This window comes from Synchiropus splendidus, chromosome 3, assembly GCF_027744825.2.
Source record: "Synchiropus splendidus isolate RoL2022-P1 chromosome 3, RoL_Sspl_1.0, whole genome shotgun sequence".
Taxonomy (NCBI): domain Eukaryota; kingdom Metazoa; phylum Chordata; class Actinopteri; order Syngnathiformes; family Callionymidae; genus Synchiropus; species Synchiropus splendidus.
Genome location: NC_071336.1, coordinates 16,370,043 through 16,385,127, shown reverse-complemented (window position 1 = coordinate 16,385,127; position 15,085 = coordinate 16,370,043). Strand labels below are relative to the sequence as shown.

At 41.4% G+C, this 15,085-nt stretch overlaps 1 protein-coding gene across 1 annotated transcript in view; it reads right to left on the bottom strand.

Annotated features, from left to right (window-relative positions):
• Positions 1-15,085, bottom strand: part of adam19a (ADAM metallopeptidase domain 19a) — a 141,628-nt gene that overhangs the window by 118,007 nt on the left and 8,536 nt on the right. Inside the window, exon 2 of the mRNA XM_053859841.1 lies at positions 394-473. Within this exon, the coding sequence (XP_053715816.1) occupies positions 394-473 (80 nt within the window). The remainder of the gene's footprint in view (positions 1-393; positions 474-15,085) is intronic.

The following is a 15,085-nucleotide window of genomic DNA, read 5'->3' as shown; positions in this document are numbered from 1 at the left end:
TGAGCTGAAGTAAAGTTAAATGCTCCTCCAGGACACCAGCAGAGGAAAACACTCTGCTCCTTAGTCATCCTCGACACCAGACTCTGTCCGCACTGATGAAAAATTCCAGATACTAATAACAGAAGTTCTTCCCACAAGATGCAATTAGAAACTAATATCAAGCGCACATCTTGTGGGTGAGACTGCTGCAGTGTGAAAAACGACTGTGTTGCTGTACAACACTTCACATCTTGTTGGATGTAATATACACAGCGGCAACTCAGAGCCGAGAGCAAACTTCATCTCTTGTTAAAAAACACCTATTTACGAACCCCATATTTCTCTCTGGTGATAACTGAGCTGTAAAAGCAAATGGCTCAAGGCACAAAACAAAGGCTTAATGTGTTATTGGACCTGTTTTAGGGTGTCTGCCTCCCTTTTCGCTCGTCCTTCAGACAGCCATCGAGCCACCACTGTCCTTCCTCTGCGTGGCCCTGAAGAGAAAAACAGAGACAACCATTAAAGACTTAGTAGGCGCTGGCATTACTTATGTGGACGGCCTTGAAAATTGGAATCAGACCTTCTGCGGCTACATTTGGAGTGTGTTGCGCGTGCCGCGAGGAGACATTTCAATTCGCACACATGACACTCAGGTGCACATGGCGTGATGCGCACAGATTCAGGTGCAACCAAGATAAGTGCTTGGGAATCTGTTGGGGATCCACTGTTTAGGCGTCTAACATAGCTCCCAACAAGGGAAAGAAATGTCTGGAAGACTGCCACTTAAGTTGAAATACATGTGAATAATGAGTCCCTTTTGCACATCTTCTATATAAAAATGTGTTTCCCCTGTCATTTTTTTATTTGTATACATTATTCTGAACTCATGAACTTGATGACTATCTTCTAAAACCAACATCAAATATCATAAATCTAAGGTAGTATCTGTCACATGACTGATTTAGGACAAATTTTACTGCATTTGTTTTGATGCTAATTTGTTTGTGGCTCACAGTAAAGGTTCCTGAAATGGAAGTTTTTTTTGCTTAAATATCATTTTGTTGTCATTTTTTTACTTCACCTTTTCTATTCCATTTTTTACTGACTTCATCTATGAACATTGAAAACACACAAATGGAAATGAAGAAAATGATTCCCCTTAAACGTAGAGAAACTAAATCCATGGTGTCCAAATCGAAATATGGACAGGAAGGAGAAATATGGAGGTGAACTTTCTGGGTTTCAATATAGACGAGAAGCTCACATGGTGAAAGCACATAACTAACAGCAGAATGAAAATATCAAGACAGCAGTATATAATGAAAATTGTACTTGAATGAAAGAGCATTGAGAACACTGTACTGTCACAGGTCCACTCCATAGTGGGAATGGAGGTGTGGGGGAACACCTACCAAAGGAATGCAAGTTCACTGCATCTGCTGGAGGAGAAAGCTATTTTCTTACATCCCTGACTCACAAGTAAACTAGAGATGTAAGAAAACATCGATTTGCTAAAACACTGTGATGCTCAGATAGTATATTGATAAAGAGATTTGGGAATTGGTAACAGTGATGCGATGGTCTGCAGAGGCTGAAGACGCTCTTCAGGACAGTTTCGACTCTACTGTGTGGGAAGTCTTCAGTGATGTCCGTGGAGAGAGAATATCAGTCTCACTGACACCGTCACAGACCCACCAGGACAGTGCAGTGTTTTGCAAACAGCAGACCCCGGATTACCCCGGACATCAAAGCCCTCCTGAAGGTGAAGAAGTGGTGCGGTGACCAAGAGGAGCTGAAGGAGGTGAAAAGACGGCTGAGGAGGAGGATTCTGAGGGGAAGTGTGCAGGGAGAAGATGGAGGGGCAGCAGTAGCAAAACAACACCAGAGCCACCTGGAAGGGCCTGAAGCCTACTTGGCTACTCATATTTACGCACATTTTTTTTCCTTGTTTATAAAAATTTCTATATAATGCCATACTTGCAGTATCACAGCATATCGCGATATATTGAAATGGTGCTCAGGATACGTATTGTATGGGACGCAACACACAGCCCTGCAGTGAACGCTCATTACGAGAGAGAGATTTACGTTGTTCCATCTGCTGATGGAGCTACCTTCAGGGTGCATTATGGTCTCAGTGTCAGCTAGTCGTGCTCAGATCATCAGTATGAGCAGGTGCTACCTGGAAGTGTGTGCTGATGACAGCGAAGCCACTAAAATGATGAGCTCACTGCAGAATTTGACAGGAAATGGTGTTGACAGGGAGGTTTGGAGGGCATATTAATAAATATTCATACCACTCAAATGGAATTGGATGTGACAATATCAGAAACGCCGGATGAGCAGTTATTCAAAATATATTTTAGAAATATCATATTTACACTGCAGGTTAGTTCACATTCAATCTCACGTACACATCTCCTCCATGTTCAATATTCCTCACTGGTTTTTACTGTTGTGCTGGAACAGGTTCCAAATTCTCACCAGGCCGCTCGCACAGTACCGCTAGGAACAACAGGGGAGAGAACGGTAGCAGCAACAGCCACAATCCTTTGGGTTCTTATTTGTTTCAAAAGAGGAATGATGGTCAACACCTGAGTGGGAACGGCTATATAATGAAGCCACACTCTCAAAAGTGAAGTGCAGAGTATGAGACGGGTAACTCACTGCCATGACAGGCCGCTCCCACCTCCCCCACAGCAAATCCAGGGAGCCTTATTTAGTTGGACTGGTGAGCCTTTCCTATCATATCTTCCCCGGGTCCTGTCTTCACTGACAGACATCCATGACATGTCAAAAACTGCCATCCAATTCAAAATACATTTCTTGTTGTCTTTTGTTTTTTCCTGGCCATGACGTCATAGTTTCTTTTTAGTGAAATAAAGAAATACCGATTCAAGCAGGTTACTTTAACAGCAAATAATAACCGGACACAAAACCATGCAGCAATTTACAAGTCAATTTTTGAATACGAATGACTGCAAAACTTGTACCTGGATTCTCTGATTCCGACAATGAGTTCCTTCCTTCGGGCTGTAATTTGACTTGTGCTTTTCAGTAGAATAATGCCGTCTGTTCTCACACGGCGAGGATCTCAATAGGATGATGGGATTAGCTCCGATGAATCATGAGCTCGCTCCAGATCGACAGAAACACTTCTCGGGACATCGAATTTAGAAAGAGTGATTCATACACGTCTGCCTGGATCAGCCATATATTTTATCACAGATAATGTGGGAATATTAACGGTTTTATGTTAGCTGGGAACACACTGAAGAGGAGAACAGAGCAGCTTTCAGATCAGTCGATTATCACAGAGACAGGACCAGAGGCAGAACCAAATGTAACGGGCTCGTAAAACCACAGCGTTTACTCTCTTTCACATCTACTTTCCAGACATGGATTTGTGTTTCCACCAGCATGACAAGGGAAACATTAGCTTGACCTTTCACCACCACCAAGAACCAGCCAAGACTTTTTTCAACAAGGGCAAAACCTTGTTGAAACCCTGCTGCATATCCAGAAGAGGAAGTACACAACAGTCCCACAACAATTCAGACACGATACAAAAGACGTCAGATAAGGTTGTCAAAAACATAGAAAAAGTATTGATCACACTGTGTCTGGATACAATCCTAATTTGCTATGGTATTGATACTATGGCGTCTGCATCATTGCAGCCGCCCAAACAACTTCCACACAAAGGGCTTCTATTTCTTTTCGTGTCTAGCCCGGGTAATGTGTTCGTCTAGAGTACAATGGATCACTTGATAGTTGATATCACGGATGACCAAAATGGTCAACTAAAGAGCATGTGAACCATGGGTCGGACAATTCAATTAAAATGACTGGTGTTGTGTTTGTTACAACTGATGTCACGCTTCAGCACCCTTGTGAATGGTGCAGTGAGTTGCCAGATATATTTTCTCTCTTGTTTTGGTTTTTATAAAGGGGCGTAATGGATTGTTTCTCACTGGTGAGAAATCGACACTTAATGAGGGAGAAAAAATTGATTTATACTGCAGAATCTATAAAATTACCCAGCCGCATCGCCAGCACAGCTCAACTTTTCTCAACTTTTCTTCCATTACAGATGCAGACAGAAGCAGAGTCACAAGTCATTACAGCCAACTCTACCACTGCTTGAAAAATAACGTTTGAAAAATATGTTCCTATGTCTCTGACAGATATTAACGTTATTTTCTTATTGGAAGATATTGCTGAACTTACAGTATTGAAATCTATTGCAATGTATTGTATTGCCACTCCTGAATCGGGATACGTATTGTATTGCAAGATACCACGACGATGAAAGCCATCTAATTTAATCTAATATGCAGCCATAGTTTCCATGTGCTTTTCTACTAGTTGAGAGCTTTATCCTGGTATAGATCCTGTTCACACCGAGAGCTGCCTCCACCTGGTGAGCTACTAGTCTTTCAGCCACAGTACAGTGCAGTACAATATCAGCAGTCTTGTTCTCTCCAAGCCTTTCCTGCAAGCACAGTAGATGACAACTTGAAATGCTTGACTTAAAAAAGCAGTCAGTAGGACTGCTCGGAATGACAACGCACAGGAGGAGTTGATCTGGAATTTGAGAACTTCAACACGAGGGGCGAAAGAATTAATGTGTGTATGTGGCTGTTTAAGATGTAGATGACGTTTTTTCAATCTCTTCTTCCTTCGCTGACATGGCCACACGTGGCGAGTAAACTCATTTGTATTTCCATTGAGTCCCAGCCTCAGCCAATGCATCAACAGCCTCCAGCACAACCACACTGAGACGGTCTGCCTCAACAGGCATGTTGAGCCGCCTGCTATTAGGAGGAAAGGCTATTTTGATGTGTCACACATGAAGAAAATGCTGGAAGTGAACCCTTTCATGCTACTCCTGTAGCGCCACTGATAGGATACTGTTGTTTTAGTTATCAGCCTTGTATCCTTGGAAACAAAAATATTGAAGTACTGAATCTTAATTAATATTAGATCATTGAGTTTCAAATAGCGGCCACCGCAACATGTGAGATCAGTGTGTGTTGACTTAAGCTGTGCAAAATGATGAAAGCACATAACACCAGAGTCATAAATAATTTGATTGGTATATAATGCTATTCAGACCTGCTTCATTATACACTTTCCCAGGCCTTGAGGGTGTCAAAGACATTTAAGGATTTGATGGAAAAATACATTTAAAATTCAAATAAAAGCCACTAGCTTTACTCAGGTGGGAGAAAGCATCAATCCTTCAGTCCTATCTACTGTTGGGAGAACAGACCCAGCGATGTCTCGAATTAAAGACGCATGAAATGGGCTGTTAGTCCAACAGCCCTATCACAACCCCACCACAACAGCTTTGAGCAGGAGAAACCTGATACCAATTCAGTGCAGCTCAAGACGCATGGTCTTCCGTTTCCACATGTGAAATCAGACAACATTCAATAGCTTTCACACTGTTTATCCATCAACAACTGGCGTTCAAGAGAGCTCGATGCCACACACACACACACACACACACACACACACACACACACACACACACGGTTTGAATGAATGACTGTTTAAAGGTATACAGATACACAGCTGATACAACTGTATGCTTTGCTGTATGCAAATGTATGAAAGAAGATAAACAAAGCTGTAGACACAGTCATGTAGACTCAATCATTAAAAAAAAAAAAAAATCAGGGTCATCCAAGTTAAAAAAACGCCCAGGAGACTTCTGCATCGGAAAGTCTTCCTGTGGCAACAGCTACTGAGTCACTTTCTGTAAACAATTATTTGACTCAGACTTTTGTTTTTATAAAAAGTATTTTTTGTACAAATAGATGTTTGTGGTTTCTTTTTTACAAAGCGACTTGTTATGTCAGTCGATAACCTAGCATGTCAGGGGGAATAGGCCATGGGCGGGGTTATGTGCTGAATGGCAGAACTTTGGACGCCCTGTTTCAAAGTCTTAGCTACTAGCCTGCCTACCAGAGGATCACAAAGCAAGCTCAGGTAGTTCACAGACATGGCCTCATTTCATATACAGTGGTACCTCGGTTTTCGAACGTCTCTGAATTCGAACAAATCAGATTTCAAACAAAAATTTTGAGATTTTTTTGCTTCAGATTTCGAACGAAGATCCAAAGCTCGGACGCCCCCGAAATAAGCCAGATAAACATAACGTGCGCTGACCGATCAGCTGACCCACGACGTGTTTTGTTATTGTCTATCACGCAGCCTCTGTATGCAGACGTGTCCCGTTAGCTACATTTACGGACTGTTTTTTGTTCATATTGTGGTGTAAAACCTTTCCTGTCTCCGCACTGGACCGTGATCGAGTGTCACAGGGGAGGTGCTCGCTTTTGACACCTCCGAGGGTTTGATGTCCTGTTGTGGGCTGGAGCTGGGACAGGGATGAAGCGAGTCTCGGACAGAGCGTTACTTGGTTTATGACTTTGTCACAGCCAAACTGCACAGAAGCGCACATTCAGAGCTGGACACGCACCGGGCACCTCTTCACTTCTGGAGAGACGTCACTCACTCGGCAACCCCTCCCACATGCAGCGGCCACACACATAGAGGAACAGCGCACCTGCAGCAGACACTCTACATTCACTCCTACAAAAGACTATTTTAAGGCTTGGAACACATTATTTCTTTTTCCATTCATTGTAATGGGAAATATCGATTCAGATTTCGAAGGAATTGCTTCTCGAACAGCCGTCTGGAACGGATTGTGGTCGAGAACCGAGGTACCACTCTATTTGTTATAGTAATTGATAACTGTCTGCTTGACTTGTAATATTGATGGTTGGTAGCGGTGTGACGATCAACGTTAGCAAGGCTTCGCAGCCTTTTATACAAGCACATTCTGCCACATGCTTCACGTTGCAATATTCCCATATCTATGGCAGACACAACTATGCCAACATGGACCTCCATACTTTCTCGTGGGCTGTGTGGACATCATTAGTGTTTCTGTGAATACCAGCTTAGATTTAAGCAATATTACCACAGCGATATTGCAGCGCTACATGTGTGTGCACGGACAGACTTTGGAAGGAGAGAATCCGCTGCTCATTAGTGGCGGCTGTGATAACAGCTAAATTGCTCAAATCCAGGCACCAGAAAGTGAATCGTTAATGAGAAATGGTGTGCGTTTGTGTGTCAGTGCGTGTGTGCATTTGTGTGAGCGAGCGTGGGATGCATGTCTATGGTGTGGCCTTTCGACGGAGTAGGAATTAAGGAAGTTTGAAAACAAGAGAAAAGAGTTCGACATAAAACTGCCATTATATAAACGCCATGTCCGTTATGACACAAAAAAGTTTTATGTACGTTTGTGAGCGCTCGATGACATGTAGGTCGGATGGATGCGACCTGCGTCCATTCTGCAGTCGCAGATCAGATTTCTATCCACATACAAATCGTATTTGTACTGTTCACACTGATGCACACCACACAGCTGCTAAAAATATGCATCGCCAGACACTCGCTCATGTCTCTGTCTCGTAATAAAAGCTGAACCACATCGACGGTGAACAGTGGATCCGTGTGGACGGCAGAAACGGCTTCCTTTTACAGAGCACTTTTTGCAACTGGCATGGAAATGGCTCCATGTGGATGCAGCCTAATGCTATTCTGGATTGTTTGTTTTATGGCAGAGAGACACTCTTTGATGACATCATCTCATGGCGCACTCCTCTCAATAATCGCAAAATAATAACAAATGGATACAGGCGCATTTTCACTAACTTTGCTAAAAATGTCAGAACGTTCGGATGTAAACCCCACTATTGAAGAAAGAAACAACTGAACTCAAGTGGAAGCTGCAGCACTGTCAAAGAAGAGGGTTCTGGATTCCTTACATGGCTGCCTGTTCCAGTTTCACATCATGCATACACACACACACCCGTCATATCAACAAGTGCATCTCCTCCCATCTCCCCCGAGGGTAACACCCAGAGTGGAGCAACTAAGATCGCGTCCCCTCCACCCAGACTGAATGGTAATTGTGTGAATATTTCCCTCTTCTTTCAGTGGCTTTAACCCACTTCTGGCACCTCTTTTTGAAGAGAAGTGAAGGTGCAGACTTCCGTCAAGTCATTTAATATATTCAGAAGTAGGTGGTGCACACTGAACACCGTTTGGGCCACTTACACTCCGTATTGAGGACACTGACTTCAAATAAAACCAAGAGGCTCATTAAGGGGAAAATCCGGAAATAAAGCCGAGACTCAGTTCTGTGATCTTTTGAGGCATGAACTGAGGCAGAATGACAACAGTCATAGCCACAGTCAGACATCTCCTCTCCTCTCTGAGATTTTTGTCAACTTCAGTATCAGCAACTTTTATTCGGTTATTTGAGATTCATATATATTTAGATCCCATTAGGACGGTGGCGAACACCCTCATCAGAACAATGATCAATAATTTATCCATTTGACTGTTAGGGGAGTCAATTTAATCGTCAATTTAATATCACAGCCAGGGGGTGACATCACATGGATTCAGAGATTCAGACGGTGTTCTAGGATAATGAAACCTGGGACTGTTCGAGTGCTACTTCACATTTCAATTGAAAATATAATATAATGAAGTCCCATCACAAGCAAACACAACACAATTCATTTTATTTATTAATATTTATCTTGTTAAATAAGTGAAAGGAAGGAAATAATTTTAAAAATTGAGATTGTGTCAACACTGTTGACTTGGAGCTGAAAATACTGGGTGGAAATAGGTTTTTCTTTCCTGTACTGTTTCCATCATTGCACTTGTGCTGTATGTTTTGTGGATTGCTGTTATTTATTGAGGTGAAAAGTGCTGAAAAGCACACATTAATCACGATTAAGCATGGCTATCAGTCCCCATTATTACCTCCATCTGTCACACCTTCATTAGGGAATCTTCGTCCTCTGTCTGGCCACTTGTGAACCAGGCTCCCAAACCAGATGTGGGATCAAATATTTCTATCTGCACTTATTATTCAAGCAGAAAAAAATCTTGTATTTCTATTGCAAAATAAGCAAATTGTGCTTCCATCGAAGAACCTTGGCTTCAGACCCACTGCTCAGGAGTCAATGTAATGATCTCAATGATAAACTGGTTACAAAGGTCTCAAAATGTCTACTGGTTCCAGGGTCAGCAAATCAGTAGGTAGTGTACCCCTCAGGGGATCAAATACATTACCAAAGGGGCCACATTACTGCCGCTGTAACTAGTCATCAAGCCAGTTCTTCTCTTACATGTCAGATTGACTTGTTTCATGGCTAACCTTGTCTGTAAATGGGGATCATATTGAAAACGAAAAAAGACAAATGTGTTTAAAAAATAGGTGAACAAGCAAATAACATAATAACATGCCACTCATATATGTCACGCCTATGGCACGACATCATAAAGAAATATCAGGGTATCCGCCACGTATATGAATTAGCGTGGCCCATTGCCACAGCCAAGCTTCAGAAAAATGATCACACGAGATCAAGCGTATTTCAATGACGTGAAAAAACACATAAACGCCTAACTTATCGTGGAGGTGGAGATGAACATGAGGGTTATTAGGCATTTTTTTCCAAATTAAACATCCCAAAAGAAACATCATAAAAGTAAAAAACATTTGGTAGTGGAAACAATTTCTTCACTAACTTTGTGGTTACTGGGGGGGAAGAAACTATAAAACAGTAGCAGTGCGTGAACAGTTCACACAACACAATGAATGATGCAGGTACAGATAAATACAAATGGAAAGACAATGGAAAGTGGAGGTTAAAAAGGTTTTTAACATAATAACTACATTGAGACAATCACTGAAAAGACAGAGAAAGCAGACGTTTACTACATGGTCAGTTTCAGGTTTGTCTGACCACATGCAAAGGTCCCTGGAAGGCTTAAAACAGGACAGACACAATGGCCACACAAGCGCCTGTGCAACAGCCAGAAGCCAAAATAAGGCTTTTTCTTCATATTACTAAAAAAGTTCCCGTCTCCTCACTAAATCAATAAACCTGCCGCTAGAAGCAATTAAAACATCGCAGTGATTTTTTTGCTAATTAAAAAGTGCTCGACTCCATTAGCTGCAGTCCATGTTTACCAAAACAAGCAATTACAACAATTACTTCAACCCAATTAATTCTATTCCGCTCATTTCTTTCATTTCACTTTATATTTTTCTTGTGGAGGTGAAAGTTGAATGTGCAAAAATTCGTAAAAAGTAAAAATGAAAGGCAAACCGCAGTAAAAACTCATCTCCAGTGAATCACTCTCCGCTTCATTTGAGCATTTGATGGGATGTTAATCCGATAGACCTCAGCATAATATAAAAACCTTTTCAAAATTTCAACCCGTGCTGTCTACTTTGCAGTTGAAGTGATCTCTGACCAATTTGATGCATTCCAACTCTCCAAACATTTGATCCCTCCTCTCTCCACTCACCCCATGTGGGATGCATCCAACGTGATGTAAAATTCATGGATTTGTTTGATCTTGTTCAAATTTGACTTGAGGAACAGAAATTGCTGGAGTAATAACAAATCCCAGACATGGTAAAATCTCCACAAGACTTCATATTCAAAGAAAAATGTTGAAGGAAATACTTTTCCAAAAAGTGATTCCAATTTGGACAACCACATATACAGTACTTACAGACAATTTCGAGACCTCAAGTCACCTCCAGCAAGGAGTGTGCGGACCAGTGCTTCAGCACCATCTACAAGGAGGCCTCCTTCGTGTCAACGCCTAAGTCACCTAGACAGCTTAACCCCAGGTTTCAATCTCAAGTCCCAAGTCATCCACAGTTGGCTCATAATGATATTCAATGGAGCTCCCAAAACTAGACAACCTCCATCTGTTAATATCAAGGCCTTCAAGCCATGTTCCCTCCAATGCTGCTTGTGCAATCTCGCACTCCTCCCGCATTCCTTTGCACTTCAAGCAGGCCAAATCACTCAAATGAAAAGCAATCTAAAGGTGTACTTATACTACTTTTAATGAGCTTCTTCTAATAGGCAAAGTAACTAGGGCTGTGTTTTGGCAGGTACTGTATCTTACCATACAATACGCATCCCGATACAATGCAATGCATTGCGATATACAGCGATACTGTAAGATCAACAATATATTGTAGTAAGAATCATCATTTTAAAAAATCAGATAATGCACCACAATACAATTACACGCATGAAAATTAAGTTATTGTTATGTCAGTCCAGTAAGACTTTCAGTTAAATATTGCACTGACAACAGACGAATAAATCACTAATCTAAATAACTCCAGTGTACAGAAAATAAACATTGTATTACACATCACAAATGCAGCAGCATAGCCAAGTATCTATGTATTGAATATTGACATAGCCGACCATATATATATATATATATATATATATATATATATATATATACAGGAGTGTACACAGTGTGCACGGCTGATGCAGCTCACAGTGGTCCAAAGAGGGAGTTGGTGTGCACAATACTAGAAAGATTTGACACTGTGAAGATTGTTGTTTGCCAGCCAACTACTGGCTGTTTTCTTGCTCCGAGAGGTCTCAAATGAGAAAAATTAATTTGGAAACTTCCACACAAAAAATAGAAAAAAGGCCGGATGGTAATGTGATAAAAGATGGGAACCCATTTGGTGCTTTCAGAAGAAAAAACAATGTGTATCTTGTGTTTTTGGGGGGGAGTCAGGGTGATGGAGGACGATTTAGCTACTTTGACACTAACCACCAGTGAAAAAGGAGACTGATGTCACATTCTGTTTCAACTTGCTTCCTGTTAAAGGAGTGTCAGTTAAAGACTGTTCAATGAATACAAATTGTGTTCCGCCTGCGACTCAGACTGTGTTTAACATTTTGGAACCTTATGTGAGTGAGTTTGACATGCCTGTCTGAACCAGCGCAGCCCAGGAGTGAATGTCCCTCTATTGTCAGAAAAGGCAGCAACCAAGAGTTTAATTCTGGCCAATGACTGAACCATCAGAGACGTTCATCATCACAAATAACACTTCACAAAGCTGTCGTCAAACATACAACTTAAGATTGAATTACACGTGCGGAGTCGCCTCTCGGTCAAGGATAATTATGCGCTTACACAAAGAGAGAAAAGATGTCCAACAGTACAAGAGAGGGTCAAGCAAGGAGGAGTGTGGTGCTGAGATTGAGTGAGAAATGCAACAAGTCACACTGTTATATTACTAGTTGATGTCATGTACAATAAGTCCTTCACATAACACAGTGGGTTGGTCGCCCGGCTGGACACAACGCTATAACACCACGGACAAGTAAATCGATAGTTATGTAGAATCCATTCACCCCTAAAAACTGTCTGATGTGAATCACTGAACAGCATGTTAGCCTGATTTATAGACCTTGTCTCAGCAGCAGCAGGCTTTCAAAGACGGATGTGAACACTTCATAAGGTCATATAAAGAAGATAGAATCATGTCCAGGTGAAGAGCGTCACTTACTGGAAAAGTCTCGGTTTAAGAATGATGGTTGGAAAGTAATGTCATTGTATTGCCGTCCCGTCTCAGGTGAAGAGTTTTGAGTTTTAAACACACATCATAAGAATGTACTGTACTTTTATCCTCACAGGAGAAAGAAAAATGACAAATTATAAGGAGAAAAAAGGGAACAGGTGCTCCAGGCCTGCACACCTGTATCTACAACAAAACCTTGAAGCTCCACCTCCAAATGCACAGGGACAATACATTCATATTGTTACCAAAGCTTCATAGCTGTTTCAATAGCACTCAGTTGGAAAAGTAAGCCAACTATGAGTAGCATTTTAACTATTGAAGCACTTGTTTTGACAAGTTTTAACAATCACCTGGACCTATATTTTTTGCCCGCCAAAGGTGAGGTTAATGCTTCCTCAATATAATTCTAAATAATCTAGATTCACATAAACATGAGGCAAGTGACATGTTATTATTTGATTCAATTAATCCATCAGTGAAAGTAAGGTACCGTTTTTAGTCGACCTGTTCGACCACAAAATATCTTCATTGCCTTTATCAAAGACGTAATAAGTTACCTGGGATTGAAACACGTCTGTCTGCAAGCAAAATAACAAGAAAAATGGAAGAATGAATTTGAATAAAATGTTCATTAGTTGACGGCAGTATCACGACACAGAGAGCTTGTCGGCCAGCAAATGACGGTACAAGCATCCATCAGCTGTTGCTTCAGAATTTTGTGATTATCAGATGGATACTATTGTTACCGTCACAAAGACGTGCTTTTGCTTTACCAAGCACACTAAGCAACATAATCACACAGGACACACAGCCGTTACAAACAAGTAATACATTATTGACGCGTTAAGAGGCACTTACTAAATAAAGGAACACAGTTCTAACACACCACCCAGAGAGACACTGCGAGAACAAGAGAAGAAAATGCTAGTTCTTTAGCATCATTGATGTCAGCAAAAATAATATTTGTTGATGCTAAAAAGTCCTTTGTGACCCTTCTGGTCTGAAGGCAGCAGAACAGAGAAACCACCGAGCTGCTCAGTATCAGTAGTGAAAGTCAATGACACAGCTGAGCCACAGAACCGTGAAGTCACCAAGCTTGATATAATTTTACCACAAATTCAATTACTATTAGACTTTTAACTTTCCATGTTGACTAACATCTGTCCTCATCTGGCCAGATGAGAGGCACAATGAAGGAGCTCCTGCATACATAACACAGAGGATGATTTTCCTGGAGTTGTCGCTGAACACTTATAATTCTTTGACATTTGTTCACCTCCTCAATCCTGAAGACAGAAGTGGCCACCTTTTGAATGAGTGGAAGATAGTATGGTGCTCAGATGCTGCGATACGTGGTAAATTATTCATGAATGTCCTCAAAGGCTGCAATAGTTACATACCAATAACTACCAATCCTGTTCCACTTTGTCACAGAGTGCTCAAACGCGCTTGTTATTGAAGCTTCAGAGAACTCCTGCATTCTTTATTCAAAAAAAAGGCTGGTTGCTCAATGGAAAAACACAGGTTTGGGTTTTAGAGCTTAATAACTGTCTAACTACCTCATGTGCTAGTTTCAGCTCATTGTTGCATTTCCCTTGTGCCTGATAGTAATCACAGCAAGCTGTTGAATTGATAACTGCTTAAGACTCCATCAGGAAGAGGACGGTAAAAGAGAGAAGAAGGTAACGGTTGATGGAAGTCTGCGAGGTTCTGAATAATGCAGTGTGGAAGAGAAGTGAAGAAGCGAGGTGGGCAGAGATGGGCAGAACGCCTTCAAAAGAATAGTTATATCATGAAATAGGTTTAGAGGACATTAGAGAGCGCAGCTGTTGGATGGAGACGTGGGGTTAAATGGCAGTTCAATGAAGACATTGCTTTTGAAAGGGTGAGGCGCTGCCCATCAAACTGAACGTCTTGAACAAGCTTACTACTATTAGGTACTTTTCTGTTCATCTGTGTTAATAATGTTCTGCGTGCAATGCGCACAAGTTGTCAGCAGGAGGCAGTAAAGTCACAGAGCTTCGACAAGACATGCCAAAGATGCAAAGAAGAAGTGACTCTGTTGGGAATGGGGAGTCTAAGTCTCTGCTCCTTCCAGTCCTTCCACTGGGCCTAAAAAAAAATAATGAAGGGAAGTCTATGGGGGGATCGATGTTATTTTCTGGTCCACTTTGCCTCATACTCTGGATCACACATATGCTGTACCTCAATTCAAATGATGAATAATAATGTTTCGGGTTTCAACTAACTTTGTCTTGTAATCTATGATTCATTTGCTTGTGAAAACATGTCATTATTTAGACTAGAAATCAAACGTTGCATGTATGACATCACAGCAGATGGCAAAGGTACTAAACTAACAAAGGTAGGAGACAGTAAAAATTTGCAGACAACGTTAAACTCTTACCGTGGCCCTGTAACGCTTGTTCCGCATCCAGGCTCTCACTCTACTGGCTATCGAGATAAATTTTGTAGTTCACTAGTACATATCACACAAAACCTCAAGTATCTTCTGACGCCGGTCGAAAATGCACATGCTCACAGCATGTGTATTTCAAATTCACATACGTCATATGTGAATATCTACCTGGATCGGAAAATCACTTATATCTCTCCATTGACTCCCATTCATATTTTTTGTCC